Genomic DNA, 23,740 nt, shown 5'->3' on the forward strand with positions numbered 1-23,740 from the left:
GACAAGGTGAGCTCATGAGCCAATGTAAAGTGTCCCTGGGCCTCGGTGTTTATCAGGTCTCTTTTATGAGAAATATATACTCAGTGAAGACCCATCCTACCAGGGCTTTAGGTCTCACTCTCATTTACCATTTAGGGTTTTAGTGCTGCCACACTCAAATAACCTATCAGTTGGTAAAACTGAACACTGTTCATATGTGAAATTTTGTGAAGAGGATCACATAGCTAAAGGATATAGAATGAGCAGGACACAAAAAATGATTTTAAAATTCATGTATTTAGTTAATACTCATTGAGCACCTGCCATGTATAAGGCTTGGTATCAGTACCAAGGAAATTAACTTGTGAGTTGACTCAGATCCTGCCTTCTAGATGTATTGGTTTGAAATAAAGCAAATAAATTGCCGTGAGTGTTATGGCACGAACGATTCTGAGACCCACGAAGCCAATTGAGATTAATTATGAGCCCTTATTAGCGGGCCTCTACCACGCAGGGCTAGAAGAGATCAGCCCCGAGCTTTCAGAGGAGGCAGCTGATAAAGCTTAAGACCATATCCTGGAGGTCTCCTGAACAAGCAAGCAGATTACAGAAGTAGAAGTTGGCTGTTAGCATATCTTTGCCCGGAACAACACCTTTAATTAACAAGTAAATGGATTACAGAAGCAGACATTGGCCATCTTCATATCTTATACAATACACTTCCTAAACCACACACAAGCAAGTAGGGCAACTTCTGATATCTAAAGATATTTCTTCCCTATAGCTGACTTAGCTAGTTGGCTCACTTGAAAATTTTCCACCCTTAACAGTAAGCATTTGAATGAGCATGACTTTCAGCTTTCTACCTGGACACCAGCTATCGGGATACTAGTAAATCACACTAATAGCTGTGACATCTATCTCAGTTGTTATGGCAGGTTTTCAAAGGAGATATCATAAGCCTCTCAGAAGAGAGTGTATGTGCCCTCCTGGTAAATTGTGGGCTGGTCTTCCTTAGGTTTTTTGATGAGCCACGTCAGATAATAGCCTGGAAATGTAAGATGAGAAGTAGTCGGCTTTGTACCCATAGATAGCAGTGCAGAGTGAGGCATCAGTTTGGAGGCCAGGCCTCCCTAGAAATGCTAGTACTTGTTTCTCCTGAAGCCACGAGTAAGTAATTGAAGCAATAATGAGAAGATTGAAATGAAAACAGAGGAAGTATATATTTTATTTTCTTGCTTCTCACAGTGTGAGAGGTATCCCCCTACAAATAGATGGCAAGTAAAGTCATAGGATAAATTGTGTCACATCTCCCTGAAGCATCAATTTTTCTCAGATTTTGGGAGAAAACGCACATTGTTTTTGTTCAAATTAATGCAGATACCCTATGGCATTATGGTGAACTTTATATAAATTTTTAAATGAAAATATTCAACTTAAATTAAAAAATTATTTTCCTACAACAGACCACTTGAGACTACCCCTAACCCATCCAGGGGTACCCATTACTCTGTTGTGTTGATGAAATGGTTTGAAAAATAGATGGATTTAAGAGGATTAGATCTCTTAGAATAGGCTTTAAAATGTAATCAAAATTTGAAAATTTATGCTAGTTATAAATTAGCCAGGGTTATCAGTAAAAGATAAATAATAAAATTGATAGGCTCATATGGAATACAGCTGTGAGTTGACTTGTGCTGGAATTTGTGGTAAATCATTTCACTTTTCTTTGCCTCTGATTCATCTCCCATAAAATGGGATTGATCAAATCTGCATTTTTTTTTTAAAAAGTACCTACCATGCTTAAAGCACTGTGTCTAATTCTGCAGGACACCCGAGCTGCAGGCTGGCCCATCTAGGAGTGGGAAGAAGGCAGTATACCTGGGGCTGCAGCTCAAGGCGGGTTAAGACAAGGAGCTGTTTAGTGAGGAATGGAGGCATTCTCTCTGATTGGGGAAATCCATAAGGATGTTGAATAGATCCCATCTGAGTGAGGCGTGGAAGGATAGCTAGGGTTGCAGGCTTACAGACTCATCGAGGTGGAAAAGTATAAGATGTGTTCTGGGTACAAATGCATTCCAATGTTGGGTGAAGCACAGGGAGGTGAGTGGTGGGACTGTAAGACCAGAAAGACGGGTTGACACGTTGCTGTGGAGACTGCTGAGGTGAGTTTATACATGTGGTAGTGATTCAACAGGCAGAGGATAAACACTGAAGATTAGAGAACAGATGGAATGATGCATTAAAACCAAGCTGCAGAAGGATTAAGTGACCGCAGTGGGTGGGATGAAATGGAATAGAGATAGGAAGGTGGAAGGCTGATCAGGGGCTGTTTCAGTAGTCCTTTTGAGTCCTAATTTAATCTAAATTGGAGCTGAGATAGAGTAAGACAGTGGGGAGTGATGGAGGAGACATTGCGGAGGTAAAATCTTCAGGTTTTAGAGAATGACTGGCTGCAGTGGGCAAAGGTGAAGTAAAATATCATAGCCTTGGGCTTCAGAGTGTGAATGAACTAGGTTGGTAACCCTAGGGTGAGGGCCTGTGCCAGTGCAGGGCTGGCACCTGAGAGTGAGCGCCTTCTTAAATTGTGAGCCTGGTCCCTAATTACCACTGACAGATGGACAGAAGTCACAAGAGGAATTGATTGAGGAGGAAAAGTGTCTGATTTTGGACACGCTGAATTTAAGTGTCTTGAGCTGCCCCAAGAAGTGTAGCAAGGCAATTAGAATATTGTCTTGGAGTACAGGAGAATGGGGAGAGAGAGAATGGGGGAGGGGAGGGGCTAAAGGACATCAACGAATGTCTGCATAAGGTCCTGGCTGAGTCATGGATGTGGATTCAGGTGCCCAGACTCAGGCTCACACCTTGGTAACCCCCACAGTATTTTTAACATAACAGTCTCAGCAGTCAATTTATTAAGCACTTTCTTATATAATAGGTACCTACAAGGGACTTGATATAGGCCAAACACTGGCTTTCACACTTCAAAAGATTAATTTATCTTACCCTCACAATCTCTGAGGCAAGTACGGTCACTGTGTGAAATTGGGGCATCTCACAAATGAGGACACTGAGGTACAGCCAGCATGTTTCAGCTGGTGTTCTCTTCACCTCCATTCTCTACTGCCCAGATTTCGGGAACTGGCAAATGGGACAGTTCACTCTGTCCATATGGGCTTAAATCAGTATAATGAATGAAAACATGCTGCCATTCTATTTTTTGAAGTTAAGAATGATTCACTGTGAAGAATAACCTGCATTCAAAGAGGAAAACAACAATCTGAGGAAAGACCTTTTACTATTTAACTCAGATTAAAAGTAAATATTTAATTCGTCTTAACCCCAACAACTTCACCCATTTAGTTCCTGCCAGGCCCTGAAAACATTTGGTTCCTTGTTCTAGAGGATGATTTTGAACAGGGCCACCAGCACAGCACAGAAATGTTTAGTGTATGCAGTTGGGGGCAAAGCAGAGGAGATGCCAGAAGTGGCAGAGAACGAAGGGCACACAAATGACTAGTAGAACCGGGATGGTGCTTGGTCCTGGCTGCTGTGAGAGATGAGTCAGAGGGATCCTCACCAGGGTCAGACTTCAGAGAAGATTATGTCTGGGTTAAGGCATGGAAATCAGACTGGGAAATTATTGGCAATCTTTGATAGAGCAACTGAAGTACAGTGGTAGAAAGGAAATTTATTTTAGGAAAATAAAGGAAAGAGTAGATGATGAGATGCCAAAGAAAGGGGTATGGAGATCTTGATGTGTGGGAGCAAAGACTAAAATAGCAACAGCTAGAAGTGGCCACATACATATTGAAGGAATTTACGGGTCTTGCAAATCTTGGCGTTGGGCCTTGGGAGAGGCAACCAAGAGTAGTAAAGAAAGAGACGGCAGTTTTAGATTCAAATCTTGATTCTGTTTTTCACTGTGTGACCTGAGAAAGGTTACTTAAGCTCTCTGAGCCTTGCTTTTCACATTACAAATATACATTAATATTATTTATGCTGTTCTAAAGAAGGATGTAACACATACAACACAGTGTCTGGCACAGAGCATATGTTCAGTATATGATCAAGGCTTTTACTGTTATAATGAATTCATTTTTAAATATGTATTATTATTGAATTTTAAAATGTATGTGAAGAAGTTTTGTTTTTTTTCTTTCTAAATCCCCACCAGAAAAAAGAAAATAAATCATTAACCTCGGCTGTACCAGTTGAATCCAAACCGGGTAAACCATCTGGAGAGGTATGAAGATAGTAGTGCATTTCTGCATAAGATATTTATTTAGTCTCTATTTCTTGATTTCTTGAGGGCAAACAGTACAAGGGGGTAACTTAATGGATCTTTCTAATGAATTGTTTCAAGCTAATATGAGTAGGTCAAAAGTATGATTTTATCATATATGTTTATAACACTTTATATTATAACCCTCTGTTCTCAAAACTCCAGTTACATTCCATGGGGTTTACATTTCACTTTCTTTCCTACAAAAAGACACTTTCTTTAACCAGCAGTATTACCAAAGAATGTCAGGTACTTCTTCATTCTGAAATTTCCAGTCAAATTAGTCTAATGCTAACAGGCCCCAAATTCTGTTACATGATCAGGTAAGTTCCTAATGTTGTAGTGGGAATATAATAGTTGCAAAACAAACAAACAAACAAACAAAAACAACCACTTTTAATCTGAATTAAATAGTAAAGGATCTATTTAACTCAGTTAAATAGAACAAAAACTTGTCACTTTTACTCTGAGTTAAATAGTAAAGGATCTTTCCCTTTACTACTTAAATACAGGTTTTTCTTCACAATGAATTGTTCTTAACCTGAAAAATAGGATGGTGGCATTCTTTCATTCATTATATTGTTTCAAACACATATTGACAGAGTAAACTGTCACTTCTTATAAGTTTAACATCCCTTTCAAGTAATTTGTGAACATCTTTGGGGAAGCAAATGAACAACAACAAAAACAAAACCCACAAATGAATGAAAAAACACAGGGCAATCCACTTTTGACATAGATTTTATTTGGAAGAGGTACTATAGTGAGATTTTGTTGTGGTTCTTTGCATATTTAACTCTGGAAAACTACTGATCAGCAATAAATATCAAGCATTTCTCCTATTGCATATAGCAACATGGTCATAATTCTTTGTATTTTGTTCATTTTTTTTAACTGTCAGTAAATTGGTCTGGCAGCTTTAATGAACCATACATTCGCTCATGTAGTTAATGCCTTTAGATTTATTAAAATTATGATTCCTACTTGAATGTGGCTTTTTATCTTTCTACCCTATAATCTATACTCTGAGATGTTAAATAATAAGGACTATCAGGGGCCAGATTTTAACTGTTTTGATAGTTAAAGAACTTTTGGTGTTTTGGTATTTTTTCCACATAGAATGGTGTTTTTAGTTTTAAAAAAAAGTCAAAAGTGAAATATATATAACAAATAGCATTTAAATATCTGCTCTCTCTCTTTTTTTTTTTTTTCCAGTCAAGCATGGATGCTGCTTTGGATGACTTAATAGACACTTTAGGGGAACCTGAAGAAACTGAAGAAGATAACACAACATATACTGGACCTGAAGTTTTGGTATGTGATCTTGGTATCTGTAAAGAGTCATTCTTAATGGGTAGGAGAGCAAAATAAGGTCATGATGCACAAAAGTATACCTAGTGTTTTGTTGCTTAGAGAGAAATGGGATGATGTCAGTATTAAAATCAGCAACTAAAATCAGTGTTGAGGATAAAAATGTTTTATCCTATGGTAGCTATACTATTACATTGATTCAGCAAACATTTATTGATTGTGCTGAGACAGGTGCCAACATGCAGCCTCTTGAGTCACAAAGACTTTTCAGTCCTCAAAATCTGAGTCCCATGGACTTGAACTTATTTCAGTCTGTAGATATAACCACCCTCAGTATGTCTTTATTCCTAATTCTTAAAAAGCAAGAATATTATGTGTTCCTTGATATTTTTTTAAAAAAGAAAAGACATGCCATAGACTAGAAGGAAATATTTGCAACAGACACAACAAAGGATTTGTGTGCAGAATTTGTGAAGAATTTTAAAAAGTAAGAAAGACAACCCAATAGAAAACTTAGGGGATAACTTGATTGGCCAATAAACAGACAAAATGAAAGTCTCTCTAGTAATTAGGAAAATGATATAAAACACGAAGAGATATCACTTCATACTTAACAGGTTGGCAAAATGTAAAAATCTAACAACTCAGAAGAGAGCAATTCCATGTCTGAGAGGACTGATTCCCCAGAGGGAGCCTCACCCAGGTGTACAGGGAGCTATAAGAACAGCTGAAACATTTGGAAATGATTATGTTCAGGAGAGAAGATAAGGTGATGGAATACTTTCTAGTGGTTAAAATGGATCATAATGTATCAACATGGATACATTACAAAAACATCATTTTGATTAAAAATAATACATTACAGAATGCTATATAGATTATGATACCATTTATATAACATTTGAAAATATACAAAGTACTGCTGTATATTGTTCTTGGATACCTACAAGAACAATATTGCTTTAAAATATCCTCAACTTTAAGTGGGTAGATATGATAAAGTTCAGAATGGTGGCTATCTCTGGTTAACAAAGAAGGGGAATGGGATTGGAAAGGGTTAACAATAGTTTCATAAATTAAGAATGGAATAGTACTTTGGTATCAGAATGTACGTATAACATTCTCAGCTAAATAATTATATAATATCTCTATTTGTGTGATTTTTGTTCCAGGATCCAATGACTTCTACCTACATAGAGGAATTGGGTAAAAGGGAAGCCACAATTCCTCCCAAATATAGGGAACTTTTGGCTGTAAGTTAAATAACCGTTTACCTTTACTGTTTCCTTTTTGGAATATAATATTTATCACAACGATATACCTACAAATTTTTTAATTTAGAAAATAAAATGATGCATGTGAAGCTGCCATTAGTATGGCACTCACTGTATTAGTTTGCTAGGGCTGCCGTAACAAAGTACCACAGACTGGCTTAAACAGCAGAAAGGCATCATCTTGTAGTCCTGGAGGCCAGAAGACTGGCATCAAGGTGCGGACAGGGATGGTTCCTTCTGAGGGAAGGATTTGTTCCAGGCCCCTCTCCTTGGCTTGCAGATGGCCATCTTCTCCCTATATCTGTTCATGCTGCCTTTCCTCCATGTGTATCTCTGAGTCCACGTTTCCCCCCCTTTTATAAGAACACAAGTTATATTGGTTAGGGTCCATCCTAAAATCCTCATTTAACTTTAATTGCCTCTTTAAAGGCCCTGTCTCCAAATACAGTCACATTCTGAGGTACTAGGGGTTAGGACTTCAGCAATATGAATTTTGGGAGGACACAGTTCAACCCATAACCTTCACTGAGGAATACATTTTGCTAATTATGAGGGTTTATTTCACTTTCTCAACATTATCCAATGAATATTTGTTTCAGAAGAAAGAAGGGATCACAGGCCCTCCTCCAGACTCTTCGGTGAGTTTATATAAATGTCCTCTAAGATCCAGATGAACATTTTTTATATCTTTGGTTGGCAGGTAGGGCTATTCTGTATTTTGGGATTATGGCTAAAGTAATCTTTAAGTCAGATAAAGTTTCTGTTTGTTCGGAGAAAGGAGGTGGATATGGGGGTTGTCTCAGTGTTTACTGGTTTCATATGGAGTTTTTTTGAACAGAAGAGGGAGGAGCCAAGAAAGTTTTAGGATAAAATGTTGATAAAAATAGAATGAGAATATATCCTAACATGTAATACATTTAAAAGAGGGGAACAAGAAAATAATATTGCAAAACCCTTTCCCTTCTATACATAGGCTTCCATCAGAGTTATTTTATTAACAGATCTCATTTGGTGGTAAAGGAATCGCCAAATACATTCTTCATACGCTGGGTTTATAATCTGATCCTTCACTTGAATGATTCCCACATGTTACCCATCATGGTGCCTGTTTCTTTAGAAACCCATGGGGCCCGATGATGCCATAGATGCCTTGTCATCTGACTTCACCTGCAGTTCTCCTACCGCTGGTGGAAAGGAAACTGAGGAAGAGGTATTGTTTCCAATGTTATTAGTGGAACTTGTTAGAAACCCTCTTGAACTTTAAAACAACTGCTTTTTAGTTCCGGCTACTACATTTCTCTCATCTATAAATCTAATCTTTTGTGTTTTGTTTTTCAGAAATCTACAGGAGAGGTTTTGAAAGCTCAGTCAGCTGGAGTAATCAAAAGTGCTGTCCCACTGCACGAGAAAAAAAGAAAGGTGGAGGAGGTATAAATAATTACTTCTTTGAAAGTAACCATGGTCCACCTGACAGCAGTTGTTTTCCTAAAGCTGAACTAGCTGATTCAAGACAATCCTAATAGTGCATTACATATGACAAGGAGCATCTTTTCTCCCTCTGGTCTGTGTGGAATAGTGAAACCAATCAGGCTGATACTGATTATCTCCAGGCAGGTCTTTTCTGTTTCCACAAATGCTTATGAGAGATTTCGACACAACCTCTTTGGTCACGAAACAAGACTATCTCACCATTACAATACGCAGAAGGGCAAGACACCAGAGAAATTATACTCTTGGAACATAAAGTCTTTAACGTGGTTTCCTAAAGGAGTTTGAGACTTGTGAAATTACTAGAAGAATGTTGTAGCTGCTTCTGTCTACCTCTCTTAACCACAATCAACTTAATTCTCACGAAACCTAAAATGTGGTTCTATACCGCTGGGCTGGATGAGAAAAGATGCCCCAGTCCAGATACTACAAGGGACAGTTTCTGTTGGAGCTGCTCTGCCTCTCCCCTCCCGGAGTGGACAGTTTATTTTTATCTAGCTGGCTGAAGGAACAGTAAGAACACCACACCCCTGAGAGTGGGAGTTCCTACAACCATCAGTCATTGTGCCTTCAGAGAAGAAGGCAGTGGGGGCCACCTCAGGTTTCTCTACTTTCTAGGCTTAGCTGGTTTGCTTTAAAGGACAGGGTTGTCAGAAGTTATTTTTAGAAAAAGAAAAACAGGATAGCGAAAGTTTTCTTCTTGAGCTTTTATTTTGATATGAGTATTTTATAATGGCATAATTATCATCGTAGTTATACCTCTGACTTGCTAAATAAGAGGTGCAGTGTGTGCCTGAGAGCACTGTTACTGTAGAAAAGTGTCTTAGCTCCAGTTTTCACTCACTGGTAAGTTCTTGATTATTTCTCTTCTGCTAGGTTTCAAATAAAATTGCCTTGCTAAAGTCCTTCCCCAACTGATGGTTCATTTTGTAGACTTAAAATTTTTAATATTTCACAAAGAAGTGGATGGATTATTCAGGCTAAAGAGGTGTTCTCTTTTTTTAATGGACAGACTTTTTCCTTTTTAACAGGACACAATGAGTGATCAAGCATTAGAAGCTCTTTCAGCTTCTCTGGGCAGCCGGAAGTCAGAACCTGAGCTCGACCTCAGCTCCATTAAAGAAGTCGATGAGGTATTGACCTTGGAGTTCATATACAAAGCACATTAATCTGCAGGTTACAAAACTAAATGTGTTATGCATATTTACAATTCTTATATAACTTTTATTGGAGATTTAAAATGAACTCTTCATTCTGCCTTACCTTTAGGGTCTGATTAATTAAGATTATTTATTGCTGAGGAGTTAGTAACCAAGAAGGATATATGAGTGTGTCTTGTAAACCATCTAGAATTTTAATATTTAAAATGAACACTAATCTCCTTTGCCAATGCTTAAATGACACCTGACTAAACAAGATAACGCAGGGGCAGTGGCCTGGTGAGAAATAGTTTTGTCTGCTGTTGTGGAAATTGGAAACTTGTATTTTCAGAAGGGGTTTGGGTGCTTCTCTTTATAAGAGGAGAGGGAGATGACTGTAGGTGGGTGTGGAGACTATTCTGTTTATAATTATGGGGAAAGATGTTGAAAATTTGTCTCAAATTAGAATAAAATCCAGCAACAATTACTCTGTAACTGAAGCTGTTGCCTGTTTAGAGTGTAATACTGGAGAGTTTTTACCCCACCACATTTAACAAGATCTTAACAAGCCTTCTGTAAGCCAAAGCAAGCTTATTTTTGGTGGAGAGTTTTAATATTAAATGACAGTTTCTTAAAGAATTTTTCTACTGAGTTCTCTGAGGGAAAAGAGGAAGGAAAGAAGAGAGTTGCCCTGAGGACATTTCTGACAAGGTAGTAGGGGGTGGGGAGGACATGAGAATGCAGCCCGAGGTCCCTCAGGAACACCACCCTATCAGCTCAGGGAGGGAAGCTGGCAAATGTCGCTGTCACAATGCCACTGCCTCTGCTGTCACTTCCTGTTCTGAGTTACTGGGGAAGGTGAGTCTCACCAACTCCCAGCAACTCTTCCTGAGTCTGGGACTGCCCTGGTCCAAAATGGGCCAGTTTCTATCTTCGACTTTCCTTGAGGGCTCACCGGACGCTGTGTGGCACCACAGGTTTTGTGAAGGCGAACACAGGGGAGCCGAGGAAGCAGTCCTTGTCCTCCAGGACCAAGTAATGTATTGGGAAGAAAAGAAACTTTGACTAAAACACAATGCGAGATACCCATTACTGGGAGCAGCCAGATAGAAGGAAAGGGTGGTCCTGGCAGAACCCCAGGAGAGGGGTGGTATCCAACTAAGCTGAGTTGAGGTTCCACCGCCAGAAGGCTCCATGGCAGTGAGCCAATTGCACTTTTGCCTTGGGCTTCTTACAGATAATTAGGGTGATTTAATGAAACAATAATTTGGGGAGGGAAGTTGTAAACATAAATCTCAGGACAAAAAGAAGCTTAGAGTACCTAAAATCAGATAAGTAGATATAAAAAAAAAAAAAGTAAAGAACTTATTAAGCACTTTGGGTAACTAGTTTAGAAATGCATATAAGTATATTAAATTTCCTCCAGAAAACCTCAACAGCAGTAAACTCCTAAAATTTCAATAAAAAGAACTGTTCTTTTCTACTTTCTCCACTGGTTTTCGCTTTTCCACTTGTTTTTCTTTTTCTTTTTTTTTGTAATGTACAAAATGTCAACATTTCCTAAGATCTTCCAATCCTCTGTATTCTAAGGCTGAATTTTTACTATCTAATGGTAAATTCATTACTTCCTGGATAGTCTGATGTTGTGATAGGGCTCATAAAGGTCACATACTATAGGGTCCACAGCCACTCAATACATTCTAGACTAGAGAGCAGGCAGAGGCGAAATTACATAATACTTCAGAGAAGAGGTTCATGCCTACTTGTCATTTTTATAAGGTATAAAATAATATTTATACTGATACCTCATTAGAAATCTCCCTGTGTAGTTACCTAATCTAGTTTCTGTGTAGTTACCTAATCTAATGCTAATTCAATTCAGTATAGATACTGTTTTCAGTGCCTACAGTGCAGACATTTTAAGAATATAAAGATCAAAAAGAAATGAAAAGGATCTAGCTGTGCATGTAACTAAGTGGAGTGGAGAAGACAGTCTCTATTAAACAGATGACCCCTGACCTTCACAAAGGTTGGTTTATGGGTGGAGACCTCACAAATCTATGAAGTAAGGAGTGCCGCTACATAGTGGGGCTTCCTCTATATAATGCAGTAGAAATATAAGTAAAAATGTTAAAAAAAAAAAAAAACCTTTCATCCATCTTTTAATGAGTTGTTATTCTATAGAACAATAAAACTGCAATTCCAAAGCCTAGAAGAATGCCTGCCTCATTAAAGTGCTTAATATTTTTTAAAATTAATCAGTTGACTAATCATTCGATGGAGAACTACCTGGCTGATAATGTAGATGGGAAAAGTGGGTTGAGCTGGAATTTGCTAAGTGACAATGCACACACCTCACTTTGTGCCCAAGAGCTCCGCGGTTTGTGATTAAATCCATACCTTGCTATAGATTACAATTGTTATATAGCGTGGAACTTAGCGTTACTCAATAGTTGTTCAAAATACAAATGTTATATCCTAGAAGCCAGTGATCTATTATAGGACTACGGTACACTTTTATTTTTAACAGACTTGATTGTTCATAGTACATTAATCCAGAGAAGTTCTGGTGTTGTTGAAGTGAATCTTTTTAATTCCCCATGGATCTGCCAAGATTTGTGGCGGGCTGCTTCTTCCATTTCTGAACTGTGGTCAACATGCATGAGAACTGATTGCTTTCTCCCCCATAGGTAACTAGCTACCTCCTTGAGTAAGACAAATGAAGTCTGTTAAAATCATTGTAACTAAATTCTGCACTGTGCTTAACTGTCTTGAGTATGTTATTTACTTTTCTCTGGTGATCCTTACAAGTCAATAGCTAGGTAAGGATTACTAATAACCCCATTTTATAGCTGAAGAAACCTAGTCGAAGAAAAACTAAGTGGCTTCCCAAGGTCACAGAGTGTGCGAGGCAGGACAGGGAAACCTCCCTAGGACTCCTGGCTTATTTTTCTGTCATTCTCCTTGCTGCCGTCCTCAAAGCCACTCACCACAGTCTGTAGTTTACAAAGCACGTGCAGACACTTTTATCTGATTTAGTCTTCTCTACAGCACCCTTAAAGTACATAAAGTGATGCCATCTTATTTTACGAGTATCATCCAAATGTTTGTTTATTTTTTTCTCCACTTTTGTCAGGCAAAAGCCAAAGAAGAGAAACTAAAGAAGTGTGGTGAAGATGACGAAACAGTCCCAGCCGAGTACAGATTAAAACCAGCCACGGTACATTGTTAGTCACCGTGCACGACTGCAGCATAAGGCCTCTTGCGTTCCCATGTTTGCGTTCCATGTTTGTGGGGCCTGTCCCCATGATGCTTAAGGATCATCTGTCCTGGTTCTTACACTGACTCTGGAAACCCAGGACCCTTTCTTCTCTGCTCTCTGCAATTGTTCCCTTTAAGGAATGGTTTCCTAAGTCGTGACCATATGGTCATTAAAATTCTCACAAATCCAAGTTTTTCTACTATTAACAATGCTTGATGTAAATTCTTAACCTTAAAGCAGAAGGAATAATTTGGGAATAATTTTTTTCTCTACCTGCTATATGGATAAAAGCACCATCGATCTTCTAAATGGTAGATATAAATGTACAGTTATTTTCTCAGTTAAGATGGTTTTGTTGGTTTCGGTTTGAAGTAAGGATGGTGGACTAGCTCCTGTAATTATATCTGTAATTTATCTTTGAAGTGATACACATAAACACATGATGGGAAATAGTTGCTATTTTTATATATGCTTATAAATGGAAAGTTTTTCATTTTTAGAAATATTCTAAATTGTGAAACCTCATATCCAGAAAAACCTAAAACAGTATTGTAGGAATAACATCTACCTCTTCATCCTGGGTTGGAGAATTGAGACTTTTAAAAAAAATATTCCATTAATATAGCTGCATCTTTCTTGCTAAAGATTTTTTAAAATTAATATTTTTCTATCAAATAGATAGAATTTTTTTAGTAACTTTTAAAGAAAAGTAGATATGCATTATATTTTATAACATTTGGTCTCTTGACTTTACATCTCTACTCTTTATTTTAATACTTTATAAAAAATAAATCTGAAATAGAAATCCACTTAAAGGAAAAAACAAGCTCTCCCCTCATATCTTGGAATTCCCCAAGACAAACTTAATAGGACATGAAAGCAAAATTTTCTTTTTCATTTTCATTGACTTTTCAATTTTATTCACAGGATAAAGATGGAAAACCACTATTGCCAGAATCTGAAGAAAAATCCAAAGTTAGTAAATAAGTTTTTTCCTGATACTTATGGAAATGTAAAGCATAAATTGAGATAATTTGGAGACAAGATTTCACTCTGGAGGCTTGGCACGCCAGCCTAGTATGAAGGAGAGGGAAACTGGACAGGGACACTCGGCTCATCTCTCTGACTCCTTTTCACATATTTTAATAATTATTTTCTTCGGGGTTATTACTAGGCTATTATAAATTTCTAGTTCATGTTCATTGAACATTAGGAGCTAATGTCAAGAGGGCACTTAATTTAGATAGTTAGCACTTAGAGTTTGTTTCTAATCACAGTATCAAATACTCTAATGATTATAAACAGCCATTACTTAAGTCGGTATTGACCAGCGAAGTTATCTGTCACGATAATTCTCAGCAGCAACATTTATTAATCACTTACTATGTGCCTGACACTGCCATAGATGCCTTTCATATGTTATCTTTTTGAGTCCTCACTGAATGAGGAAGATGCTATTATTATTCTCATTTTACAGGTGAGGAAACTAAGATACAGAAGGATTATATATATAGCCTAAGGGTCACACAGCTGGAAAATAGCAAGGCCAGAACTCCAAATTCAGGCTGTCCAACACAGGGGCCCAGCTTCTGAATCACATGTCATTCTGTCATTGATTACTGTTATTAGTCAAAATCTCTACATGCCCTGAATAAATAATACACTTCCCCTGAAGAAACTAGGGATGGCAGAACTTTTCCACCAAAACCCCACATGGTCATAGGAGAGGAGTATATGATCTTCTCCTCTGACTTACTCAGAAGGGATGTCATAAGGAAGTAAAATAAATCACAAAAGAAAAAATCTACACGTCTTCATTGGAAAGAATAGGCAGTTTTATTTTAACAGAATTACTCTGAAATTGCAGTATCAGGAAAACTTTAAATAAACCATTCACATTTTTGTGGCACTGAGGTATTTAATATTTCTTACTTGCCGCATGACATTTATCTTACACATTAATGAATGAAATGCCCTATATCAATTAGCTTTTGGTTTTAGATCTTAATATGTGTTATTGGGGGAAAAGTTCTGTGTGGAAACTTTTTAACAAAGTAAAAAATAGTCATTCCATAATATATAATGTCTCTTATCTTACAGCCACTGAGTGAATCAGAACTCATTGATGAGCTTTCAGAAGATTTTGACCAGAATAAATGTAAAGAAAAACAATCTAAGCCAACTGAACGAACAGAAGTATGTTTCTTTTTTTAAAAAGTCTCTAGTTTTGCTTTTTTTTTTTTTTTAACATTTTTCTATAATCTTAAAAATATGAGGCCAAAAGTATTTTAGCATGAGTGGTTGATAAAAAGGCCCATTATGCTATCTTTTTTTTAATGCAGTTTTTGTCTTGCCTTTTTCTGAATGTACTTTCTTTCCCCAAGCTGACCCTGTAATTCTTACAGTTTAAATCCTATAATTATTCCTTCAGGAAAGCATTCACACCCATGCTTTCCTTTTCTATTCCTGCTTTTGTAACTGACCTAGTTAAAAGTAGTCATCATCACTCTCCTCAAAATGGCAATGGCTTCTGTCTTCAGTCTCCTTCCAGTTCATCCTGTATGTCAACCTGAATTATTCTTTCTCGGGCTTGCTTATAGTCACATCATTCTCCTGCTCCAACCCTCAGGAGCTTCCCATTTCCTACAAAATAGAAGTTCCTACTAATGTGTTCTGGCCCCAGCTTCCATTCCTACCAAGGTGTGTCCCCACATCACTAAACTGTGACATCGTGTATCTCCATGGCTTTTCTTGTATGGTTCCTTCTGTATGGAATAACTTTCCCTCCTAATTCTAGATAAACTAAAATCTTAGTCATCCTCTTAAGGCTGCTAAAATATGGCCTTTGTCTCTTGCTTTTCCCTCCCTAAAACTTACTACCCTGCCAACACTTATTGCACAGAATATAACATTCCAGGTAAAGGTAAAACTAAGAGGTAAAACTAAGTTCTTTCTTTATATATCTCTGTTAAGACATTTCTTGCAAACAAGTTTTTAGCTCTGTTGGTCCTTTACATCTTGCATTTATACATAGTTTTAAATAGTAAGTTCTTCAAAAGAAGAAATCATAGCCTGTTGATGATCACCTGCCGAATACCTTGCATGTTATATGGTCTAGAGTTCCATAAATGTCTGAATTAAAAACAATTTGAAATTTTACCTTGTGATAAAGTAAGATAGTACATTGGTTCTGAAACTTTAGATATGTCAGGATCCCCTGAGGGTTTGTTGAAACAGAGATGGCTGGGCCCTATACCCAGAATTTCTTATTTAGTATGTTGGGGTGAGACCTAAGAATTTTCATTTCTAACAAGTTCCCTGGTAAAGCTGAGGCTACTGGTCCAGGGACCACATTTTGGGATGGTATCACTACCTTGCATTTGTACATAGTTATTTACAATGTACAAGGTACTCTTAGATATATAAAAATGATGTATTTATATAAAGTATTACATTATATAATTGGTATATTGTATTATTATATGAGAAATAACACAAATAATAATAGTTGCTATAAAGTTATTGAGTTTACTATATTCCCAGGTACTATGCAAAGCACTTCATTTTTTATTAAAGCCCCCATCAACTCTTGAGATGTAGGTACTATTATTGTTCTCATTTTACAGATGTGGAAACTGAGTCTCATAGAAGTTAAGTAATCTACCTAAGGTAAGAGGTAAAACTAAGTTGAAATAATGGTAGCCAAAGAGTTTTAACGTGCCTTGACTTACTTACTATTATAGGTGTTCGGGAAAATCATACTCACAGCGTATAGTATAGCATTGTTGTTCGGTGTTACTAACCAGATATTTCTAAAACTTCTTCATTGTACCTGCTTCTTTCCACAGGAATCTCAGGCGGGCGCCCCAGCTCCTGTGGGAGAAGATGTGCCTCATGCCCCAGCTCCTGTGGGAGAGGATGTGCCTCGGGCCTCCATGTGTAGTATACAGTCAGCACCACCCAAGCCAGCCACCTTGGTGAGTGAGTGATCCTCCGGGCACTGAGAAATGACTTGGGAAATTAGTATTCTGTTCTTCCTCCCATCCACTCTCTGCTCCATGTCATCAACATATTTTATTCTGACAAAATAATAAAATCTTATATAGCTAGAATATCTACTATTTGGGGACTTCAAGGTTATGCTAGAAATTCAGGCTGTATTTAAATTTTTAATTAAATTGCTACAAGCTGTGTTTTTCTTTCACCTTCTGAAATTCTTTCTAGTTCCTCAACTATTGTGGATAACCATGCTTTTGCATCTTTCAAGCCTGTTTGGAGTTCTGCAAACAGCCCAATGTTACCTTTTACTGACTCTCCTGGTAGAATAATCTGTGCCAATATCGTCATGACCCTTCCCACCTGAAGGGAGGGTAGTTTCTCAATCCCTTTCTTTATTACTTGCCTCTCTTGTATTCTCTGTTTTGGATGAAGTAAGATATTTAACTAGTTGAATCTTTGTTTCCTTTTGAATTCAGTGGGTTTTGTTTCCATTAGCCTATAGAATCTGACTTAGAGAATAACGTCAGTGGAATATGTTCCATTACTACAGACTCAGTGGATCTATACTCTGAAGAGCTAACTTAACCCTTCAGAGAGCCTCAGCTGAAATGAAAATATGGCTCCTGCCCAAAGCTACCTTTTGAGTCTAGTGTGGATATGGGCCAGATCGCAAGCTTACAGTGCAGCTTGATCACTCTTATATGGAAAACGGGCAGAAGGAACGTTGGGTTCCTCATTCTCTAGAGAGATTTAGGAAAGGCTTGCGAGTGGAGGGCAGTATCACCCTGAGAAGTGGGATTAGCACTGTTTTCCTGAGGAGACCAGTGAGCCGAAGATAAGCCAAGTACAGAGGTGCGAGGCACTTGGTATACTTGGGATATGTGCATTTAGTTATTTGAGAAAATGGGGCCTTGAAGAAGGTATAGGGCAAGGGTCCTGGGTACCCGGAAGTGGTTGCTTTCTGTCAGGGAAGTCCTCGGTGCCAACTGCAAATCCCCTCAAAGTCCAGGGTCTGCCTCCTGCCTTAGAAACAGGACTTAAACCCCCTCCCCTTCCCCCCCTTTTTTTTTTGAGGTTTCAGGGTACTCTCCAGAAACTTTTACATTGTAGGAACCAGGTCACAGGCCACAGTGGTAAAGACCAGGAAAAAGGACAGAATCTGGGACTGATGTAAGAAGTAGAAACAGAGGCAGTGACTGGAATCAAAAAGACAATAGCCAGCATTCCAGGGCAGAACTCTTGTGACCTAAAAATGAGTCATCTACACCTCGTGCCATGTATGACTGCCAAGGCCTTAGAGGGCTCAGTTAGTTCCATTCCAACTACATCCTGCCTGTAGTGTCAAGCATTGAATGTTTAGTGGACAGAAAAAAAAAAAAAAAGAGCCCTTGTGTTTTCTTCTCTGGCTGCCTTTCCAGGCCTCTGTTCCACCAGCTCTGGTTACTATGGTTGCCAAGGTTACAGTCACTGAGGTTAGTTGGCATTTCTGGGATTGTGACACCCTTGGGAACCAGAGAGAATAGCTGCAGAGTATGATAAAAGTCAGAAGGCTCAAGAAAGGTTTGAGGATTAGTGAGCAGAAGGGAATAAAAAGACCAGAGAAAGGTTTGTGGGTTGTTTGTATAAAAGTTTATTGAGGAAATCTAGAGGCCTGAGTTCTAGCTCTGAGTCTGGCAACATAAAGTACTACAGAAACAGAAGTTTCAGTCCTTAGTCCTATTTTCAGATTCCTTAGTTCTTAAGACTGCTTCTTCTAACTTTTGTTTCACTTATCTCTTAAGCCAAAGGGCTTGTGAAGCAGTGGTTTCCAAGGATGATGCTACAGCAGAGAGGAGGAGGAAACAGAAGTAAAGCATGAGCTGGTTCCTGGGACCAGTAGCAGCTCAGAGTGCTTATCTCAGGCTTGGGAACCTGCTGTAACTCTTGCAATTTGGATATAACCCCAAACATTATATATCAGGGATTTTCGTTGTCCTTAGAATAAACTCTATTCAGTGCCCAACCACTAGATGGTGATAAATCACTTTCCACTCAGGCTCCCTTTTCCTCATTGGTGATCTTTCCTTTTGCAATGCAGCTTAGTGGAGAAAACAGCTTTTCTTACTTGGAATGATGGCTAAGCTATAAAACAGACACTTTTACTCTAAAAGTCCAGTATATATTCAACATGAGGTCATAGACTTTCCAGATAAGAATAAACTTTGAGACTGCTTAATTCAAGGGCTTTTACATTTTTGACCAAGGCCAACAGTAGGAAATACATTGATATTACAACCTAGTACCCACACAAAAGACACAAATTTAATGAATGGCACTTACCCTTGTTATGTAAGATGCATTCTATTTTCTATTCTAGTCGTTCAATAAAAAAAGTCCTGGCCATTAACTATAAATTGAGTTTATGAGCCACTAATATATGGATCATGGGTTTAGAAGAAGCCAGGTCTAGTCTTATATTTTGGCCCAAACACAGTTTTTGTTTTCCCTTATACTATCTATGCTGTGTTCACCCAGTTTCTTTGAAAATATCAGCATGGCAGGAGCTCACTAAATAAGAAGGAACACATTTTATTTTGAACAACTGGACCACGGGTAGATGGCTCTCACTGGTCCACTCAGGCTAGTCATTCACAGGTAGTCACCTGAATCAGCATGAATTCACTTTGACCAGTAGAAGCCACCAGGAGAACACAGGCTTCTGTGCTTCAGCAGAGGCTCAGCCAGAGCTGCCGCCTCTAGGATAGGTCAGGCTATTTCACAGAAAATTTTCCAAAAATATTTTTCTGTGCCATTTCAAGAACAATCACCAGAAAATCATTTTTCTTCTTTTCCAGCTTTCAACGTCTTCATGATACACCCTTTCCTTTGCCTTCCTTATTTCCAATCCAAAATACTGGGGTAGATCTTTAAAGTTTCTCAGTGTCTAAGTTGCACAAGCTTAATATAAGAACCTTGCTCTAATTTTTAACATTTTAGATTCTTTAAACATAGATTCTAATTCAGTTGATAATTCCAATTATTAAAATATGATATGTGCTTATCTAGGTGTGAAATATGGATATGCCCTTCTGAATTGTATGACATAGTCTCTTTTAAAAGGAGGCACTAACCACATACTTAGTATACCCACTACTGTACTTTTAGAAGGGCATGGTGCCAGATGATGCTGTGGAAGCCTTGGCAGGTAGCCTGGGGAAAAAGGAAGCAGATCCAGAAGATGGAAAGCCTGTGGAGGATAAAGTCAAGGTAACAGCAGCTCAGATACTCCTAGAAAGTAACAATCATCGCTTGCCCTCATTGCCCAAATAAGTTAGCCATTTTTTAAAATATATATTTCCCATAATACATGACTAGCTGGCTGTTACTGTGCATATCCTGCTTAATAAACCAAACCTGAGTGAGCATCAGTGCTTGAGCGCAGCAGTGGATGAACATCACACACACGTCAGAGTTCTGAGTCTCACCTTGCCCCCTTGCATTCCTGTCACTGTGGACTCAAGAGAGGAGTGGCAGCTGCCTCCTTCTCCTTATGACTGCCTTTTAGCCCAGCAGGCTTGATGGTAGGGTCTGCGCTTGCTAAACTCAGATAGTGTTAAAGATGAGGGTGCTGTAGGAACTCTATAAATATGGTCGTATGTACGTTCTAACAATAGCTATATTTACCTCAGCTTTAGTCATTCAGGAAATTCTCTCTATGGAGAAAAGATGTATTAACAATGAAAATGGTATATTTTTTATTTAGGAGAAAGCCAAAGAGGAGGATCGTGAAAAACTTGGTGAAAAAGAAGAAACAATTCCTCCCGACTATAGATTAGAAGAGGTCAAGGTAAATAGGCTGGGTATTTTTCTCTTAATTCAGACTGAACTCCATATACATAAAGAAGGGACATGGAAGCACACCTGGAATATAAAGATTTTGTTTCTTAATATTTCAAATACCAAATAGTGTTAGTCACTAATATCCTGTTAGCACACCAGTTATGAAGCTAAAATATTCCTGAGTGGCCTTTCACTCCTCCCTGAAGTGAGAGAAATCAAATGTCTAAGCTAGCTATCTCATTTTTTTCCTGTCTAATACATGGTTTCTTACAAGACCAGAAATAGAAAAACTTAGAAAACCGTTATATAGATAGGAAAAGCAAAATGAAGAACACCTATTTACTATCAGGAGAAATTTGCAACTCAGAATAAATTGAAAAAAATAAGAGTGCCTGTTTAACATGGAGAAAAGTGATAAATTGGCCCATTGAATGTACAGATTGTTCAGAGCAAGTCAAATGGAGGAGACCCCATTATGAACTTTGTAGTTTAAATACAGCCACTTGAACAGGTGCAGACACATGGACAATAGAACAAATGCCAGTCATCTTCATAACATACCATTACTTAAGAGAATATTCAACTAAACTTCATTAACATTTTGGGAAAATCAAATCACTACCCCTCTTACTCATCTATGTGCACAAGTCCATTTCTTTAGCAAAGACAGGAACTCTCTTGAGCTCTCCCTGATTAAAAGATTATTATTCTACTTGATTCTGAATTTCATGATTCAGTTGAAACTATGACATTTCTATTAATTTGGGCTTGTGTGTATGCTGATTTGCAAGGTTTTTAGAGAGGTCCTTAAGGGTCAGTGTTCTGTTACTACTGACCTCCCCCCGCCCCGTTTGGTAAATGCGGTAACTCTTCATGGTAGGAGTGTGGTAGCTTTCTCTCTCCCTTTGCTGAATTTTAGTAGCAGTTTTTAAGCAGTCAATTGGCTTTCCTTGACCATTTTACTCTGTGGTTGTTTCAGCCTCTTCTGGACTTGTTGATCTCATACATTATTAATTACCTACTGTTTTATAACATTTTTATGAGGGTTGGCTTGATCTCTTGTTTAAATTCTATACTGCTATTCATCAACTACACTCACATCAGGCCTCTCCAGTGAGATTCAGCTCCCTGAGCATAGCCCACAAGTTTCTGCTTCCAGATATGGGGTGATTTCAGTTTGAGTGTGGAGCAGATGTGCCCCCAGTGGTCCCATGTGTCCCTAGGGAAATGTGCTGCCTATGCAGCTAAGGGATGGTGAAGAGCAAGCTCAGGTTCTGCTTTGCCTCCTAACTGAAGAATAGTCAGAAGGTACGAGTGAACTTGCAGAGGAGATAGAAAAGGGGGAAAAGGTAAAGGAGTTTATGTCAGACAAGGGGAAGCAGGTAATACTCTAAACCATTGCACCTCCTCACATTTTAAATAAACTAAAACAAACAAAAATCACCTTGACCAGTTTATTAGAAGAAATATAGATACGTATCCTTGCACTTATTTATTTTTGTGTATCTGGATAAATGGGATTTACTAGTTATTTACAAACCTCCTTTTACTAAAGAGCCCCAAATGCTTTATTGATTTTTCCTGTTACTCAGAAGTGGCACATAAGAGTCATTTGAAGCTTGGCATTATCTGAGCCTTGTTTCGGAGCATCCCACCCACAGGATGAGCTCCCTAGGGCAGGGACTTAGTCTGTCTAGGTTCTATGGTATTCTCAGTGTATACTGCAGAGATGGGCACAGAATTGATGCATATTATTGGATCTGTTGTTGCCCTTTAAATTAAACAGCTTTTTCTAGTCAACTTCTGCAAATCATCCTTGCCAGGTTCATCATCCCTGTTCTCCCACAAGGTCCTGCAAGCACCCTGTCACAGCACCACATGCCACACTATGTTAACAGTTTATGTTTTTCTCCTGCACTAGATTATGGGCTTCTACAATATATTTTGCGGACCATGTGCATAGGGGATGCCTGATGTATGTGAGCTGTTTGTTGACATAAATTAATTAGGGCATATTCTCTTGTCAGAGAATCTGTTACCTGAAATGATGAATCTGATTTATAATGTACAACATCTGGTGTATAACCTGTTGACTCCTTATAATGTTTACAACTGTTCATACTTAGGATAAATGTGAAATGATTCAATGCCATATTTTTCTCGCCCTGGATAGGACAAAGATGGGAAACCACTCCTGCCAAAAGAGTCCAAGGAATCGCTTCCAGTAAGCAAGCCAGTTTTCTCTGAGTATATCTTTCTCATTTGGCCCTGACTGTTAATTCAGGAAGGGCATAGCTTTCTTTCTAATGAGTTGATCAGCATGTGAACGTGACATCATTTTGAAGAGGAAACAAATGAAGTGGTGTTTGTTGATACATTTCCTGGTTCTTACAGCACATGAGTGAAGACTTCCTTCTTGATGCTTTGTCTGAGGACTTCGTTGGTCCCCCAAACACTTCATCATTTGTAAGTCTGAAACTCCTGGTTTTATTTCCTTACTTTTAGGGAAGCAGAAATAAATGACTTAGAATCTGACTTGGGAGCAGAGAAAACAGTCAAAAAATTAATGACCCTTAACCCACTGTAGCATTAAAAATGTGTTGCATCATGAAATACCGTGCCAACACAATAAAAATTTTAAACAGTGTAACTAAGTGAACCAGTGGGCGTGTACTCTCTCAAGTACATCTATGAAAAGAGAATTTAAAATTGAGTATATCTAAATTTCTTAGACAACTTTACCAATTGATACTCTACAATGTGATCATTTTCCAGATTACCTCTAGGGAAAATTCATGAGAATAGACAGTCTCTCAAAGGGAATTCTGTTACTAGAAAGTTTGGGAAATGTTGTGTAATGGTAAGCAGGTTTCTCAACTGTAGGCTTTTTAGGGCTTTTTTATTTGCAAACATATTGTAAGTCTGTTAGAGTTATCAAACTTATATAACTGTAGAACCATTTTTTGTGGGGTCTGGGTTATTTAATCCTGTGTAGACAATGGCATAGAAAATATATATCAGTTGAAAAATAGAATAAAGTAAAATAAAATATAGTTATCTAAATATTTATAAAAAATAAAATTAGAAAATGTAAAAATAATATAATGAGATGTCTGACTTATGTAAAGAAAGCTGCAATAGAAGAAATGAATAGAAAAACAAGAGCGTAAAGAAATTAAAACCC

At 38.1% G+C, this 23,740-nt stretch overlaps 1 protein-coding gene across 2 annotated transcripts in view; it reads left to right on the forward strand.

Moving 5' to 3' along the window:
* Positions 1-23,740, forward strand: part of CAST (calpastatin) — a 105,952-nt gene that overhangs the window by 60,414 nt on the left and 21,798 nt on the right. Inside the window, exons 1-15 of one of the 2 annotated variants that reach the window (XM_025047753.1) lie at positions 4,157-4,225; positions 5,480-5,578; positions 6,748-6,828; positions 7,449-7,487; positions 7,967-8,059; positions 8,188-8,277; positions 9,369-9,470; positions 12,613-12,696; positions 13,666-13,713; positions 14,839-14,934; positions 16,587-16,715; positions 19,882-19,983; positions 20,480-20,563; positions 22,730-22,780; positions 22,951-23,022. In XM_025047753.1, the coding sequence (XP_024903521.1) occupies positions 5,486-5,578; positions 6,748-6,828; positions 7,449-7,487; positions 7,967-8,059; positions 8,188-8,277; positions 9,369-9,470; positions 12,613-12,696; positions 13,666-13,713; positions 14,839-14,934; positions 16,587-16,715; positions 19,882-19,983; positions 20,480-20,563; positions 22,730-22,780; positions 22,951-23,022 (1,164 nt within the window). In that variant the 5' untranslated portion in view covers positions 4,157-4,225; positions 5,480-5,485. Of the gene's footprint in view, positions 1-4,156; positions 4,226-5,479; positions 5,579-6,747; positions 6,829-7,448; positions 7,488-7,966; positions 8,060-8,187; positions 8,278-9,368; positions 9,471-12,612; positions 12,697-13,665; positions 13,714-14,838; positions 14,935-16,586; positions 16,716-19,881; positions 19,984-20,479; positions 20,564-22,729; positions 22,781-22,950; positions 23,023-23,740 lie in introns of those variants that run through there. The other variant, XM_015590400.2, reaches the window with a different exon arrangement.

This window comes from Pteropus alecto, unplaced genomic scaffold (genome assembly GCF_000325575.1).
Source record: "Pteropus alecto unplaced genomic scaffold, ASM32557v1 scaffold20, whole genome shotgun sequence".
Classification (NCBI taxonomy): domain Eukaryota; kingdom Metazoa; phylum Chordata; class Mammalia; order Chiroptera; family Pteropodidae; genus Pteropus; species Pteropus alecto.